The sequence below is a fragment of the Perognathus longimembris genome, chromosome 27 (assembly GCF_023159225.1).
Source record: "Perognathus longimembris pacificus isolate PPM17 chromosome 27, ASM2315922v1, whole genome shotgun sequence".
NCBI lineage: Eukaryota > Metazoa > Chordata > Mammalia > Rodentia > Heteromyidae > Perognathus > Perognathus longimembris.
This window is the reverse complement of record NC_063187.1, coordinates 4,349,251-4,366,421: the sequence shown is the minus strand read 5'-3', so window position 1 is coordinate 4,366,421 and position 17,171 is coordinate 4,349,251. Positions and strand designations below refer to the sequence as shown.

The following is a 17,171-nucleotide window of genomic DNA, read 5'->3' as shown; positions in this document are numbered from 1 at the left end:
CCGGCCATGCGCAGCATGGTGGCCTGCAGCGGCGTCAGCTCCTTCATGTTCTTCTTCTTGCGGCGCGGCTTCCCGGGCATGTCGGCGAAGCGCACGCTCAGGCCTGGGGGGGGGGTGTTCGACGGCGCCGTCAGCACCCACGCCCTCCCCCGCCGCCCCGCGCCCCGCACGTAGGCACGCACCGGCCTTCTTGTCGTCGGCGTGGTCGCGCTCGCCGTCGTCGCGGCGCGCGAAGTCGTCGGCGTCGCTGTCGGCGTCCGAGCGGTCCGAGTCGCTGTCGTCCGAGCTGTCGCCGGGCTTGTCGGGCTCCATGTCCTCGGGGTAGCCGTCGTCCTCGCTGGTGCTCGACGCCTCCTCGTCGTGGCCGCGCTGCGCTGCACACGGCGGGCGGGCGGGCGGGCTCGTTCAGCGGCGGCCCGGGGTCGGGGGTGGGGGTCCCGGGTCCCGCGCCCGCCCCGCGCCCGCCCGGCCCCGCGCTTACCCAGCTCGGGGCTGTAGAGCGCGTCCGCCTCCCGCCGGCGCGCGGGCAGGTCCAGCGCGAAGCCCACCTTGCGCCCGTACACCTGCAGCACCTGCGGCGGCGGCGGCCCCGGCGGAGGCCCGGGCGGCTTCCGGCCCGGCGGCAGGCGCGGCACGCCATGGCCCGGCAGCGGCAGGATGGACACGGCCCGGGACTGGGGCCTGCGGGCGGCAGGGCGCGGCCACGCTGAGGCCTCGCGGCTGAGGCCTCCCTCCCCGCGGGGAACCCGGATGACCAGGGGCTGAGGCCTCCCTCCCCGCGGGGACCCGGATGACGAGGGGCTGAGACCTTCCTCCCCGCGGGGAACCCGGATGACCAGGGGCTGAGGCCTCCCTCCCCACGGGGAACCCGGATGACCAGGGGCTGAGGCCTCCCCCCGGGAACCCGGATGACGAGGGGCTGAGGCCTCCCTCCCCCCGGGAACCCGGATGACCAGGGGCTGAGGCCTTCCTCCCCCCGGGAACCCGGATGACCAGGGGCTGAGGCCTTCCTCCCCCCGGGAACCCGGATGACCAGGGGCTGAGACCTCCCTCCCCGCGGGGAACCCGGATGACCAGGGACTGAGGCCTCCCTCCCCGCGGGGAACCCGGATGACCAGGGGCTGAGGCCTTCCTCCCCGCGGGGAACCCGGATGACCAGGGGCTGAGGCCTTCCTCCCCGTGGGACCCGGATGACCAGGGGCTGAGGCCTTCCTCCCCGCGGGGAACCCGGATGACCAGGGGCTGAGGCCTTCCTCCCCGTGGGACCCGGATGACCAGGGGCTGAGGCCTTCCTCCCCACGGGAACCCGGATGACCAGGGGCTGAGGCCTCCCCCCGGGAACCCGGATGACGAGGGGCTGAGGCCTCCCTCCCCCCGGGAACCCGGATGACCAGGGGCTGAGGCCTTCCTCCCCCCGGGAACCCGGATGACCAGGGGCTGAGGCCTTCCTCCCCCCGGGAACCCGGATGACCAGGGGCTGAGACCTCCCTCCCCGCGGGGAACCCGGATGACCAGGGACTGAGGCCTCCCTCCCCGCGGGGAACCCGGATGACCAGGGGCTGAGGCCTTCCTCCCCGCGGGGAACCCGGATGACCAGGGGCTGAGGCCTTCCTCCCCGTGGGACCCGGATGACCAGGGGCTGAGGCCTTCCTCCCCGCGGGGAACCCGGATGACCAGGGGCTGAGGCCTTCCTCCCCGCGGGGCCCCGGATGACAAGGGGCTGAGGCCTCCCTCCCCGCGGGGAACCCGGATGACCAGGGGCTGAGGCCTCCCTCCCCGTGGGACCCGGATGACCAGGGGCTGAGGCCTCCCTCCCCACGGGGAACCCGGATGACCAGGGGCTGAGGCCTTCCTCCCCCCGGGAACCCGGATGACCAGGGGCTGAGGCCTTCCTCCCCGTGGGACCCGGATGACCAGGGGCTGAGGCCTTCCTCCCCACGGGAACCCGGATGACCAGGGGCTGAGGCCTCCCTCCCCGTGGGACCCGGATGACCAGGGGCTGAGGCCTTCCTCCCCGCGGGGAACCCGGATGACCAGGGGCTGAGGCCTCCCTCCCCACGGGGAACCCGGATGACCAGGGGCTGAGGCCTCCCCCCGGGAACCCGGATGACGAGGGGCTGAGGCCTCCCTCCCCGCGGGGAACCCGGATGACCAGGGGCTGAGGCCTCCCTCCCCGCGGGGAACCCGGATGACCAGGGGCTGAGGCCTTCCTCCCCCCGGGAACCCGGATGACCAGGGGCTGAGGCCTCCCTCCCCACGGGGAACCCGGATGACCAGGGGCTGAGGCCTTCCTCCCCGTGGGACCCGGATGACCAGGGGCTGAGGCCTTCCTCCCCGCGGGGAACCCGGATGACCAGGGGCTGAGGCCTTCCTCCCCGTGGGACCCGGATGACCAGGGGCTGAGACCTTCCTCCCCGCGGGGAACCCGGATGACCAGGGGCTGAGGCCTTCCTCCCCGTGGGACCCGGATGACCAGGGCCTGAGGCCTTCCTCCCCGCGGGGAACCCGGATGACCAGGGGCTGAGGCCTTCCTCCCCGCGGGGAACCCGGATGACCAGGAGCTGAGGCCTTCCTCCCCGTGGGACCCGGATGACCAGGGGCTGAGGCCTTCCTCCCCGTGGGACCCGGATGACCAGGAGCTGAGGCCTTCCTCCCCGTGGGACCCGGATGACCAGGGGCTGAGGCCTTCCTCCCCGTGGGACCCGGATGACCAGGGGCTGAGGCCTCCCTCCCCGCGGGGAACCCGGATGACCAGGGGCTGAGGCCTTCCTCCCCGTGGGACCCGGATGACCAGGGGCTGAGGCCTTCCTCCCCGCGGGGAACCCGGATGACCAGGGGCTGAGGCCTTCCTCCCCATGGGACCCGGATGACCAGGGGCTGAGGCCTCCCCCCGGGAACCCGGATGACCAGGGGCTGAGGCCTCCCCCCCCCCGCGGGGAACCCGGATGACCAGGGGCTGAGGCCTCCCTCCCCGCGGGAACCCGGATGACCAGGGGCTGAGGCCTTCCTCCCCGTGGGGAACCCGGATGACCAGGGGCTGAGGCCTCCCCCCGGGAACCCGGATGACCAGGGGCTGAGGCCTCCCCCCCCCCCGCGGGGAACCCGGATGACCAGGGGCTGAGGCCTTCCTCCCCGTGGGGAACCCGGATGACCAGGGGCTGAGGCCTCCCCCCGGGAACCCGGATGACCAGGGGCTGAGGCCTCCCCCCCCCCGCGGGGAACCCGGATGACCAGGGGCTGAGGCCTTCCTCCCCGTGGGGAACCCGGATGACCAGGGGCTGAGGCCTCTCCCCGGGAACCCGGATGACCAGGGGCTGAGGCCTCCCCCCCCCCGCGGGGAACCCGGATGACCAGGGGCTGAGGCCTTCCTCCCCGTGGGACCCGGATGGCCCGCTGGCTCCCCCCCCTCACCCGTAGGCCGAAGTCTTCTTGAGGATGGAGGGCGGCTGCGCCCCGGGCAGCGGGATGTCCTGGATGAGGATGTTGGAGGGCGCGTGCGGCATGTCCGGCAGGGGGATGCTCTCCACCTCCACGTGCTGCGCGTTCTGAAACACACACGGGGCCGCCCGTGGGCACGCGGACCGGGGCAGTGCTCGCCCGACGGGCCACGTCCGTCACCGTGCTCACACCGAGGCCCAGGGCCTCCCCGCACCCGGGACTCCACGGTGGGGGTGAGGCGGTGATGTGCACGGCTTTCAGTTACCCCAAGTTTCCTCACAAAGTATCACCTCCTTCGGCTCCCCCTCCCATTCCTAAGGCGAAATTCACAACCAAGTCCACAACTCCAAGCTCCCAGCCATGCAGACAGACGTGCGCGCCTCCCTCCCCACTCCCTCCCTCCCCACTCGATCCCCAGCGCCCCCCAGGACCACCACGGCGGCCACAAAGGGCGCAGGATTCTCTCCACCGGTTAGTTTTGTCGGCTAAGGGAGCCGCGAACGGGGAGCTTGGCACGCTCTTGAGACCTGGGGTCTGTGCTCCTGCTGCCTCCGTCATCAACACATCAACCCTCTCTGTTTCCAAGTAGTTTTTGCCCAGTGTAAACTTACGGTCACTTATTAGCCTATCAGTAGGTACCTGCGCCTGGCCAGTCTTTGCTCATTACTGCACTGGTGGAAAATGACTAGGGGATTAGATTCGCTAATGCAGATGTTAAGAGAATGTTTACTTTCGCCAGAAGATACTTTGACGATGTTTAATCAGTTTTCCTATTTTTTAAGGGCGCACTGAGCCCCGCTTCTCCTCGAGAAACTTCGGTTACCTTGACAGCATCGAAGTACTGGCTGAGCTGGGCCCGCTTCTGCTCGTACTCCACTTCCAGCTTCCGCAGCTCCTTGTAGATGTCTGGGTTCTCTTTCTCATAGAGCCGCAGGATGCGCTCAAAGGTCTCGCGCAGCTTTTTGCGCTTGTCTTTCAGCACCTTCTCGTTCAGCTGAGGCTGCTGCACGGGGTTAAACTCTGAAAGGAAAAGCCGGAGGACACGGGCTCCGTGATTCTAAACCAAGGCCACTTCCACTTCCGTCCCCGCACGAGATACGATGCTACTGAACGCCATTGCAAAAAGCAGATCTAGACCCCCTAAGAGGTATTTATTATATAGACCCTTTAAAACGCACATGGTCTACCCTCGACCTGCCACCCAACCCAGAACTTCACCCCTTCACATCAACCACTGTTCACCTCACTTCAGCTTCTCAGCAGGGAAACGCAAGCCATTTTCATTGCACCGTGAGGAGTATCAGACCTCCCCACCGAGGAACGGGTGAGATTCCGCCTGACGCTGCCACCCAGGGCTTTCTGAAACCCTGGGATTTCACTCCCATTCTCTGCGCGCACACTGGGCACCAGTCACCCGACACGCGAGTGCCAGGGGTGGGAACTGCAGCAGCGTAGACACACACCGCAGCAAGGGAGCCTAACTGCCCAGAATCCTAGAGGGGCTGACCCTGTGACCTAGTCAAGCCCAGGCGGCCTGCGGGCTGGGACGCTATCCCAGCTCTGATACTGTGCAGCAGCGACTCCCGGAAAGCATGTAGTTTCTGGTGCTAACTTCCTCCACTGTAAGATAAGGACAACAAACCTACCCTAAGGGGTTGTGAGCAGTAGACTGTTCAGACCCAGGAAAGCGCAGTTATTCCCACTGGCTCTCAACTCTGATACTACTCTTCACATGGCTCGAGTTTTCAAACCCCAAATGAACACAACACCTTCCATTACCATTGGAGAAATCTTTCAATCTGGTTTTTTTTTTGGTGAACCAAACTCAACAGAAAAAAGTGACATGCTGGAAGAGAGATGGCGGAAACTTGACAGATTAAAAAAACACATGGAAGTTAGCTTTTTTTTTTTTCATGTTGAAAATTCTACTTTACAAAAGGACATAAAGCCCTTAGGTTCTGTACATTTAATTAAGGGTATTTGTTAGCTGGACACTGGTGGCTTATGCCTGTAATCCCAGCTACTCAGGAGGATGAGATCGGAGGATCAGGGTTCCAGGCCAGCCTGGGCAGTTAAAGTCCATGAATCTCTTACCTCCAATCATCTACTCCAAAAGGAATGGGAAGGTGGCTTTGTGGTAGAGTGCTTGCCTAGCATGCCTAGCCCTGGGTTCAATTCCTCAGTACCACGTACATAGAAAAAGCCAGAAGTGGCGCTGTGGTTCAAATGGCAGAGTGCTGCCTTGAGCAAAGGCTTAGGGACAGTGCCCAGGCCCTGAGTTCAAGGCCCACGACTGGCAAACAACAACAATAACAACTACCCCAAAAGCTGCAATGGAGCTGTGGCATTGAGCAAAAGAAGCTCAGGGACAGTGTCCAGGCCCTGAGTTCAAGCCCCAGGACCAGCACCCAAAAAGATAAAAGTATCTGTTGGTGGAGATAAAATTTCTGGTGGCAGTTGATTTTCCAACCATTTAGATAACAGTTCCAGTCTGAGACCCTCTGACTTTCCAGCGACGTGAGGCTGTATGTGAAGCACTTAGCATAAAGCGTGCAAGTACCCACACATGTCCAGGACCACTGTACTTTTCACCTTTGCACAGTCGTCCATAAACTACGGGATACACAATACTTAAAACAGGCTTTGGCTTGCCGGGAGTGTCCTATCCCAGGAAGATGCCTGCCTAGGCTGCGATGTTCCTTAGTTCTGTGCAGCGAAGGCACAATTAAGGGCTGCGGGGTGAGTGTCAGGACGTGACTCGGTGCTAGCTGAGGGATGACATCTCTGTCTGATGTCTTCCAGAGGCTTCCCAGGTCTCCTCGTACTGGGGCTATCTGGGCTGCTGGGGGATCCGGCCTTCGCCTGAGCACTCACCCATTTCGTCCAACTTCTCCATGTCGCGGATGATCTGCTTGGGGTCCTTCATCTTCAGGACCGCAGCCCGCACCATCATGCGCTGCTTTTTGTTCTTTGAAAAAAGACAGCAAGATATAAGATGGAAGTGCACGATTCCCTCCAACAGACATCTGGGTCTCCCCTTGGTTTCTGATGACTTCTTTCAAGCAACACAAACAGCTCTTTTTTTTTTTTGACAGTCCTGGGCCTTGAGCTCAGGGCCTGAGCACTGTCCCTGGCTTCTTTTTGCTCAAGGCTAGCACTCTGCCACTTGAACCACAGCTCCCCTTCTGGCTTTTTCCATATAGTGGTGCCGAGGAATCGAACCCAGGGCTTCATGCATACAAGGCAAGCACTCTACCACGAGGCCATATTCCCAGCCCCTCATTTTTTGTTGTTGTTCTCAAAATTGCTTAAGACTTTAGTAAAACCAACATGGTTTCTTTGGTATTTCATTCAACATTGTGAGACTTTACCCAGTTACTGAAGAGGAAAACATAAAAAGTCGCAGCTACATTTAAAATTTTATGTTGGAATAAAAAGAGATTTTTGTGGGCTGGGGATATAGCCTAGTGGCAAGAGTGCCTGCCTCGGATACACGAGGCCCTAGGTTCGATTCCCCAGCACCACATATACAGAAAACGGCCAGAAGCGGCGCTGTGGCTCAAGTGGCGGAGTGCTAGCCTTGAGCGGGAAGAAGCCAGGGACAGTGCTCAGGCCCTGAGTCCAAGGCCCAGGACTGGCCAAAAAAAGAGATTTTGTACAACTTGATGCTAAGCAATGAAACAAACACAGTGGAAAACTGCTAAATATTTAAGTTGCCTCATGTGTTAAACCATGATATTGGAAAGGTTTTTTTTTTTTTTTCAAATTCAGTATCGAGTCAGAAAAACAGAGAAGATATGTAGCATATTTGTGGTCACATAACAGCGAGTGAACTTTTAGCAAGGCAGTGACGTTTGATAAACAAGAAAAGGGAGAAATAAAAACATCCTTGTACCCATGATGAACTAGGTAACAGTTCAGTGTATAAGTGTAGGAAATGCTGGCTGGGTTAAGAGCTTTAAGAGGCGCAGAAAGCAAGTTTTCTGGCAAGTAATTGGCCATGTTACTTGGAAAACTACCAATTCCAAACAAGAAGATACACCCACGTGCCCTGCAGGGTTCTGAGGCCTTACCTTCTTTAATTCTCTTTTCCGGGCTTCCTTTCCTGCAAAGGGAGAGAGCGAGAGGCAATACAAGGTTCAAACCTTCAGCATGCCCACTTCCTCCCTCACAGACACATCGTTATTGCTGAAATGATGCCAGGCACTGCGGGCTAGCTGTCTCACAGCAGCCTCTGGTCATTTCAACCCAAAGGCCAAGGCCTTCATGTCTTCTGTGTTCTAGAAGACAAGCTACCGATCTTTATGAAAAAGACACCATAAATACTAAGAGCCTGCAAAAATGAATCTGTTCAACACCCTAAACACACACACACACACCCTTTAAACCAATCCCACTCTGTATATAGGGAAAACAGGCACTAACTTATTTGCACATTTCAAGCTGTCATCATTTTTTTTTTTCCCAGTCCTGGGGCTTGGACTCAGGGCCTGAGCACTGTCCTTGGTTTCTTTTTGCTCAAGGGTAGCACTCTGCCACTTGAGTCACAGCGCCACTTCTGGCCTTTTCTGTGTATGTGGTGCTGGGGAATGGAACCCACTGTACCACTGGGCCACATTCCCAGCCCCTCAAGCTGCCATCTCGCGCCCAGAGCACTTAACTTTGCATCCCCTGCTACTCCCACTGGTGAATCAGCCACAGCAAAAACGGGTCAAGGGGGATTCCCCCCAGCCCTGGCTACTTACGGGCTTGGTCTGTGGGGTTCATGAACTTCCCACTCTTGGTGGAGGAGGTTGATCTTCGTCCCATGGTGACAAGCTGGGGAGTTCACTTTACTACTTAAAGAGGAAAAAGAAATGGGCAGAAACCTGTGGAAGACAAAGAAGCAGCTTATATCCCCTCTAATACTTGTAACGTTTCTTCTTCTCTCTGTGAGACCTTTAATGTGGGCTTGAACACCGGTGCAACAACAACAAACTCCGCTCGACTGACCACAGTTGAGATGTCCATTGCTCTTTAGAAGGGTGACGTGTCTGCACACCGCTGTCTCCATGGCTACGGCCCACCAACCAACCTACCCCTCTCTCCTATGACTTAGGGGGTAAATGACAGTTAACAGAAAAAAAAAAAAAAATCAGACAGAGTGCCCGCCTAGCAAGTGTAGGGGAGTGTCATCACACCGGTTTCTCTCCTCCCACCCCCCATCGACCAGAACATATTCTGTGACACAGACCATGAGTACAAGAGGCACAACAAGCCTCTTCTACCTCCTCCCTTCACTACATATCCAGTGAAAGAAGAATGAATGAAAAGGGATTCGGGATCCGAGATTAGTAACACCTTCCTTCCCCACCACCTCCCAGGGCCTTTCTCCGCCATCTAGGCCGTGACTTCCAGTCAATCCGTCAGAGACGGGCATAGCCCCTAAACCCCACTAAGTTTCCATGGACCTGGGGGTGGGGGATGCTCTCGAGACCTAAATCTCCAGAAGCTTCTGTAGACACAAAAGGTGGGGAAATCCCTAAATTTCTATGGGGTGGGGGTGGGGGGAGTCCTAACCATCTACAGGTTTCCACGGACCAGGGGAGACCCTAAACGTCCAGAGGTTTCCATGGACATGGTTGGGGTGTGAGGTGGGGTGGGAGAAAAAGCCCTAAGTTTCTAGAAATTTCCATGGACCTGGGAAGGGAGGCCAACGTCCATAAGTTTCCATGGATGGGGGGGGAGGGGGCGTGTTGCGGGGGGTGGGGTGGGGAGAGAGCCCTAAACTTCTAGAAGTTTCCACACAGGCCAGGTCGGGGCACCGAGGGCGCAGGCCGCAACCGCCGGGACCGCGGCGACGGTTGGCACCGACTCGAGCCTCCGTGCGCGGCCGGGCCGGGTCCCGGGCCGCCGAGCGACCCCGCCGCGCCGGGTGCACTCCGCCCCCCCATCCCCACCCCACCCCCTCCCCCGCCGCCCCGCCAGCCGGGGCGGGCCGGGCCCCCCGCAGCCGTTCCCCGAGGCCCCCCGGCGGGAGAGGCCGGCGAGGGGCTCCGGGGAGAGCGGGAAAGCGGCGCAGAGTCCCCCGCACACTCACCCGCGCGGGGCTCCGGGGCGCCGGAAAACGGCTACGCGACTCCCCCCGGCAGCCTCCCACTTGGTCGGGGCCTTCACCTCCGCCGCCCGGATAGGCGCCTGGCCACCGCCATCTTGAAACCTCGCGCCCCTCCGCCAGCCCGACGTCACTTCCGGCCCCGGGGGCCGGACGACCTCGCGGCGTTGCTAGGTGCCGGGACCATAGAGAGGAGCCAACGGTTCCGGGGCCAGAGGGGCTTCCGTTCTCAGACGGGCTCCAATTGGTCGGATGGAAGCCGTGAGCCCGCCTTCGTCCGCGTTGACTGACACGCTGCCGTCCAATTGGAGTAAGGAAAGGGAAAAAACACCGGTATCTGATTGGCTGATGGATTTGCCTTTGGGACCAGAGACTTTCTAGCCGGGGTTTGCAGTGTCCAGCGCCCGGGACGTTTGCAAAGCGAGCCGGGAGGGCTTTATTTATTTACTTATTTATTTACTTTTCTTCTCTTTCTTTATTTTTTTTTCTTTTTGGGCTGGCCCTGGCTTGAACTCAAGGCCCTAGATGAAGTCCCTAGGCTTTTTTTCACTCAATGCAGGCGCTCTACCCCTTGAGCCACAGCTCCACTCCTAGCTTTTTTATTATTATTATTATTATTTTTTTTTTTTTTTGCTGATTGATTGGAGATAAGTGTCTCCCGGGCTTCCCCAGCCCCGGGCTGGCCTTGAACTTTGATCCTCTCAGATCTCAGCCTCCTCTTGAGTAGCTAGGATGACAGGTGTGAGTCTGTAATGGGAGTTTTCCATTCATTCATTCATTCATTTTTATTTATTTACTTAGGTTGCTCTCTTTATTCTGGCTAGGTAAAAAGGATTCCCCCCTCCCCCTTCCCCTTTATGGTCAAAGTGAAGTACAGAGGGGGTTACAGCTTCAGATGTAAGGGATTTCTTGTTCAACTTGTTAACCTCCTCCCTCATTTTCCACCTGCCTCCCCCCTCCCCCCTTTCCCTCTCCCCCCAATGAGTTGTACAGTTTTCACCAAATGGTTTTGTAGGTATTGCTTAAACAAAAAAATAATAAATCTGACCTTGGAGGACAGGTGTGGCTAGGTCTGATCTTCCTCTGAGAATTCCTTATAGAGAAGTGACTATCGGATGAACCCTTACTGCACAGTTGCTTTTCTGCAGAATATTTTAATGTGCCCTGAACGGGATCAGACCCGCCCTGCCACTGACCTTTGCTTTCTGAATTTATTTTCGTTTTCATACATTGGTTTTTTGTTGTTGTTGTTGTTTTCGGGTCTCCCTATGTAGCCCAGGCTGGCCTGGAACTTCCCGATCTTCTTTGCTTTCTGAATGCTGGGACTCTACAGGGGTGAAACCCCTGGCTGGAAATCTTAGTAAATCCTTGCGTGGATGTCTGGTTGAATTTGAGTGGCAGGAACAAGCTCTGAGGGTTCAGGGTTAGAAACCAGGTCACAGAAAAGAAACTCAGGTTGCGAAGGGAGCTAAAACACGTTACCTGGCAACAAATCTATAAAAGCAGTGACAGGAGGGAAAAGGAAATGGAGAGTGCGGTTGAAAAACCAACCTTTCATCCAGCTGTTTGCAAGTTTTCATCGGACTGAGCGCCCACATCACACCCTTGCTTTCCTTGCTACTCAGGAAGCTGAGATCTGAACCTCTCTCGTTAATGCCCAGGCCAGTTCAGACAGAAAACTCTGGAAAAATCCTGTCTCAACCAGCAAAAGGAAGGCTGGCGGTGTGGTTCAGGTGGTAGAGAACCAGCCTAAGGAAACACAAGGTCCTGAATTGAAACCCCAGTATTGCCAAAAAATAAAATAAAATAGAAAGGTCTCCTAGAACTTTTATCCTAGCTAGTTTAAAGATGTGAGCTCTTCCAGCCTTTTTGTTGTTGTTGTTTTTTAAACATGTCAGGGCATTCTAATTCCTAAAGGAATGTGCGGAGGAGTTGGTGGTTGCAGGCAAACACAGTCTCGCAGCTACAGAAATGGCACTGAAGCATAAAGGAGTTTTGTAAAGCCTTACGGCCTTTTCTAAAGTGGAGGAAATAATGGAACACACCGACGACTTATTTCCGCATCAAAGGCAGCTTTCTTTTTACTGCTTGTGTTGAAAGTGGGGTCTGATTGCTTCGCTTTTCCTCAGGAAACTTATCCCCCTAGTAAATCATGACTTGCCTTTAAAAGACAAATTCTTCTGTATTCGCAATGTGTGTGTAGCTGGAGTGTTTTTTTTTTTTTTAATGTTCCACAGAAAAATGAACTATGCAACTTGTGGGCAGAGATGGGAGGGAGAAACTGGAAGTGGTGAAGTGTACTTGTTCCTTGCCTTACGAAATATTCACCTCCCTATACCACACCTTAATAATAACAATAAAATTATATTAAAAAATAAAACGTTCTACAGAATTCTATCACTGGAGTGAGACTTTATCGTCATAGCTGATCAATGCTGATTGCATCCCATTTAATACCGAGAGAAACTTTTTTCAAAAACATCATTTTTGCTTTATCCTTAAAATTAAACTCAATCCGGGTGGCATAATGTAATGAAAAGTTCACAAATCCATTGTCTTCCCTATTCATTCATTCATTTTTTGCCACTCCTGGGGTTTGAACTCAGGGCCTGAGTGGCGTCCCTGAGCCTCTTTGTGCTCAAGACTAGTGCTTTACCACTTGAGCCACAGCTCCACTTGTGGCTTTTTCTGAATGGTTTATTGGAGATAAGAGTCTCTTGGGCTCTCCTGCCTGGGGTGGCTTTGAACCATGATTCTTCAGATCTCAATGTCCTGTGTAGCTAGCTAGGATTATAGGCGTGAGCCACCGGTGCCCAGATTGGGTCCCCTTTTATTATCAAAGCAAATTATTACAACCTTTCCCAATCTCTGGAGTTTGCACAAAACCGCATTTAATCGAAGGATCAACAGTATGCTTAAATAATAATCATAGTAGTGGAGATAGAAGAGCATTACCATTTCTATTTGAAATACTGGTTCTATTTGAAGACTCCCTCTTTGGATCTCTCTAGAAGTTGCTAACCATATCTCCTCTCGGTACAAGGACGCCTGGGGCGGATGGTTAGAAACAAAACCAGAAACACGTATCTGCATTTTAGGGAAATGTTAACAGATTTTCACTGGAATATTAGTCAAGGAAAAAGCTACCCTTCCTCTCACCTCTGTTGCTCTCACGAATCTGGGTACGAAAGTCCCCGGTAAATAGTAGTTCACCTCTGTGGGTTGATCGTGAACAGACTCAGGCATTCGTGGCGGATTCGACACTCCAGAGTCCTGTGCACAGAGTCTCTTCCATTCCAAAGCAATCGATCTCTATGCTAAGTCCCTACTGGCAATTTTGCACTCCCCCAACCCCCCCCCCCCAAAAAAAAGAGGCCTTTCTGGTAGCGTCTCATTTCTTCTGGCGTCTCACCATGTCGGTGACCTCCAAAATGGCCTGGTGGTATTTCCGGGAGGCGGATCTGAACTCCACCAGATGTGCCTCGTAACTCTTGATGGCTGCCTGCAGCTGGCTCTTCTCCACCGCTCCCAGGATGGCCCGGAACAGGAGATCGAGGCCAAGGCCCAGGACGGCCACCCCGACGCTGCCCAGGAGGGAGGCACCGATGTGACCCAGCACGGCTACCAGCTTGTGGAGCAGGCCCGTGGTGGCCTCTGAGCCCACCAGTCTCACGGCCACGGCGCTGGCTACGGAAGTGGCTTCCCCCAGGATGACCGAGATCACCTTCTGCACGATGGCGACCTTCTCCGTCTCCTTCTCCTTCACGTCCGCAGCTTCCTGTAGAGGGTGGGCTCCAGCTTGGCCCGTAAGGCCTCATCCACCTTCTGCAGCTCCCTCTGGATTTCCCTCACGCCCCTGATGAGGACGTCGCAGTTGTCTTTGATGGTCCCGTGCCTTCTCATCTCGATGGAGTCCAGCCTGCACCCCAGGTGTGTGTTGAGGACCCCGATCAGCTCATTGGTGGCCTCGAAGCTGTCCAATAGGCAGCCAAGGAGCTGCTGGTGGAGATGGTTGACTTCCTGTCGCCTCCTGGGGTTATCTGGGTACAGGAAGTCACTGTGCGCCATGTGGCAAGGGTAAGCTCTGAAAAAGAGAACGGAGCATGGTCATTAAAAAGTCCCGAACAAGCCGGGGGCTGGTGGCTCCCGCCTGTCATCCCAGCTACTCGGGAGGCTGAGATCTGACGATCACAGGTTCAAAGCCAGCCCAGACAGGAAAGTCAGTGAGACTCTGATCTCCAGTGAACCACCGGAAACCCGGAGGTGGCGCTGTGGCTCAAGTGGTAGAGCATTAGATGGTTTCGTGGTGGGGCCTTCTCTCTCCCTTTGACCATTCTAAGATTGAACCTCGGGCCTTAATCTCCCCAGGTTGATGCTCTACCACTTGAGATACATTTTAAGCTCTGGGTTTTTGTTTGTTTTGCTCTTTGGGGTGTGTGTGTGTGTGTGCCCTGAGGCTTGAACTCAGGGCCTGGACACTGTCCCTGAGCTCTTCTGCTCAAGGCTGGCGCTCTACCACTTGCGCCACAGCACCACTTCCGACTTTTGGTAGTTTATTGGAGATAAGCATCTCAGGGACTTTCCTGCGCGGGCTGGGTTTGAACCATGACCCTCAGATCTCAGCCTCCTGAGTCACTAGGATGACAGGTGTGAGCCACGGTTGTCCAGGAATGGTGGGAAATTCTCACTAGGAGAGTGTGTCCTGTTTACCAAGCATCTGTTTAACGAGTACATAAACCCGATCTGTTTCCAGAAGTAATAAGACTTTTCCTACGAAACACAACCCAGGTCGAAGCGTCCTCCTTTTCCGCTGTGACTTCATTTCCCCAACCGCTCATGGATCCCACGACACGGACTCCTCCGACGTTTGGGCTTCGATGAATCCACGTCCGGTCGTTAAAGGAGCAGATGCTGGACAGACACAGCTGTTCTCCTGCTGAGAATCAGTGGTGATCCTGTCTCCCATCAGGATGTGGTGACCCCCGGAATGGTGGCACCAGCAGCTGGCGAAGTGGCATTTAACACCCTCTCCCTTGCGCCTCCCTTCTGGGATCTGCCTGGCAGATCTGGACTTTCACAGAACTGGAGGAATTGTATGACGGTGCTTCCCACCTGGTGGAAGTATATACACGTTTTCTTTGGCGGTGGGGAATGGAGGTAGGGAGGTTTTACTGTGCACTTCTGCACAGATCTGGGGCTGTTCTGGAAAGGGCTTTTGTTCAGTAGTGTTGGAGGGGGCCTGGGTGCGGGGGGAGAGCCCTGCTGGATTGGGGAAGTGGTCGCCAGCAGGGGGCGATGGTGGCCCTGGGATTTCTTTTTGAGCCTTTGGCTGAGCTGGGCTCAGAATTGGAGGATCCTGTCCCTGAAACAGGTGCCTAGTTGCTCATTCATTCATTCATTCAATCAATCAATCAATCAAATAAAAGTACACCAGGAGAGAATAAATGATACAGGGCTCCAGGCATCTTAGGGGAGGGGGACAAAGGGGCCAGGCCTTTGTGCTTCTCATCATATGAAATCATATTTATCCACATGAACTTCAGGACATGGAAATGAGTGGTTCCCGCCCCCCCCCCCCCCGCCAGCCTTATTGCCATTTTTTCCTTTTCTCTCTGTGTCATGTTTGTTGGTTTCCCTGTCTTTGGGAGGGGGCGGGGGGCATCGTAACAGAGGGGCAGAGGGTAAACAAAGGCACGGATGCGGAAAATGAACCCTGGATGGGGACGGGAGGGGAAAACTGGGAGAGAGCGAGGGAAGGGGGAGGGGGACAGGGTCCAAAAAGAAATGGGCTCATGACCTGACTTCTGGAACTGTCACCCCTCTGTCCATCACCTTCACCATCACCATACTTTTTTTTTTTTTTTTTTTAAGTTACAAGCAAAGCAAACGCGATTGTGCTGATACCTCCGCCTGCGTACAGCCTTAGGAGAAGCGTGAGATGGAAACAGGGATGATCCTGGAGTGGAGGGTCACTGGATTCCTCTTTGGCTGTGTGGTGATGACGTCAACAGTGAGGGTTCACGAGTGTACAAGCGACAGTAGCAAGGCCGTCAAGTTGGTGACTGCCGCTGGAACGTAAGGTTTATTGAGTGACATTACATGACGGACCGATGTCGTGTTGTGAGATAAGGGGGTTTTGCAGCACAGAGTGAAGATAGGTTGGTTTGTCATCGTTCCAAATAACAATTTTTCAGGATAGTTTTTAAACTATCTTGACCCCTGCAATAAGATTTAAAGAGGGCCTGCCTATCTGTCCATCTGTCTGTCCATCTGTATATCTATCCATCCATCCATCCATCTATACATGATATACTCATACATATATCACACTTTATTAATCTCGTATAATATTTGCACCTCAATTCAAATTTTTATTCTAATATGATTATTTATTCTTTTTTTTTTTTTTGGCCAGTCCTGGGGCTTGGACTCGGGGCCTGAGCACTGTCCCTGGCTTCTTCCCGCTCAAGGCTAGCACTCTGCCACTTGAGCCACAGCACCCCTTCTGGCCATTTTCTGTATATGTGGTGCTGGGGGAATCGAACCTAGGGCCTCATGTATATGAGGCAGGCACTCTTGTCACTAGGCCATATCCCCAGCCCTATTTATTCTAATTATGCTGTGTAAAATAGGCTTCTGTCCTTGTGGATTAAGAGATTCTTTCGTCATCAAATGCCCCTTGGCTCTTAAATGGGATCTTTTTGTTTTCATGGGAGCAACTACAACACTGCGTATCTTATCTCTGGTTGGACTCACAATACCTCTAGTTTAGTTCTCAAACTGTGTTCACCCGCTCCTGTGACAATGATGAGGATATTTAAAAAAAAAGGAATATTAAAAAGAAAAATGAATATTGAGTGTATTAAAGGAGGGGGGTGGGCGGTTCCAGGAGAAAGTTATAAGGAACGTTGCTCTGATGGATAGTAGAAGTATAGAACCAGGAGAAATTAAAAGTTTGATCCAAGGAAGTACAATCATGATCAGTCCCAGGTAGCTTTCTGAAACGGAGGAGGGAAACCATCAACCTACCTCTCCATTGCTTCCTTAGGGTGAATAGCTCGGAAAAACCAAACCAAACCAAACCCACACAATTCATAGGCGTTAACCGAAGCGGGGCTGGGTCCTGAGTGGTAAAATGCCAGCTTTGAGAAAAGAAGATAAGCAACAGCCCCGGGGCGCTGATTTCCAGTTCTTGTACCGGAGACAGACAGACAGACAGACAGACAGACACACACACACATTAAGAAGAGTTTTTATAACTTTTGACATGTATAGCAAATCACGTCCCCAAAGCATTTCCATCCAAACCCCAGAATATGTGTTTACAGCCAGATTCTTACCCGTGGTTTTTCCCAGTTGGGTCCAGCAGTAGAGAGAATTGTGGAAGTGCCCCCCTCCATCTGGATGTTTCTGGATGTCTCTCATGGAATGTGATGACTGACAGGCATTCTAGGCCCTGCTGGGTCCCTCTGCCTGCCTGCTTTGGTGCTCAGAATTCTTTGCTTGCCCAGGTCGGGAGAAACGTGATTGTGTGAGGGTGAAAACAGGGCTGGAAAACTGGGTTTTAAAATCTTCCCTTAGGAAAAAGCTGGAAGTGGCGCTGTGGCTCAAGGGGTAGAGTCCTAACCTTGAGCAAAAA

At 55.0% G+C, this 17,171-nt stretch overlaps 2 protein-coding genes across 2 annotated transcripts in view; both read right to left on the bottom strand.

The window, feature by feature from the left end:
* Positions 1-9,652, bottom strand: part of Wbp11 (WW domain binding protein 11) — a 24,815-nt gene extending 15,163 nt beyond the window's left edge. Inside the window, exons 1-9 of the mRNA XM_048335048.1 lie at positions 9,518-9,652; positions 8,184-8,306; positions 7,512-7,543; positions 6,313-6,406; positions 4,262-4,458; positions 3,412-3,545; positions 482-681; positions 183-374; positions 6-103 (exon numbers count right to left, since the gene is read on the bottom strand). Of these exons, the coding sequence (XP_048191005.1) occupies positions 6-103; positions 183-374; positions 482-681; positions 3,412-3,545; positions 4,262-4,458; positions 6,313-6,406; positions 7,512-7,543; positions 8,184-8,247 (1,011 nt within the window). The 5' untranslated portion in view covers positions 8,248-8,306; positions 9,518-9,652. The remainder of the gene's footprint in view (positions 1-5; positions 104-182; positions 375-481; positions 682-3,411; positions 3,546-4,261; positions 4,459-6,312; positions 6,407-7,511; positions 7,544-8,183; positions 8,307-9,517) is intronic.
* A 3,271-nt stretch (positions 9,653-12,923) lies between these two features.
* Positions 12,924-17,069, bottom strand: Smco3 (single-pass membrane protein with coiled-coil domains 3). The gene is given in 3 exon segments (XM_048335197.1): positions 12,924-13,303; positions 13,306-13,608; positions 16,868-17,069. Coding segments are annotated over 2 exon segments (675 nt in total). The 5' UTR covers positions 13,601-13,608; positions 16,868-17,069.
* Between the last annotated feature and the right edge of the window lie 102 nt (positions 17,070-17,171).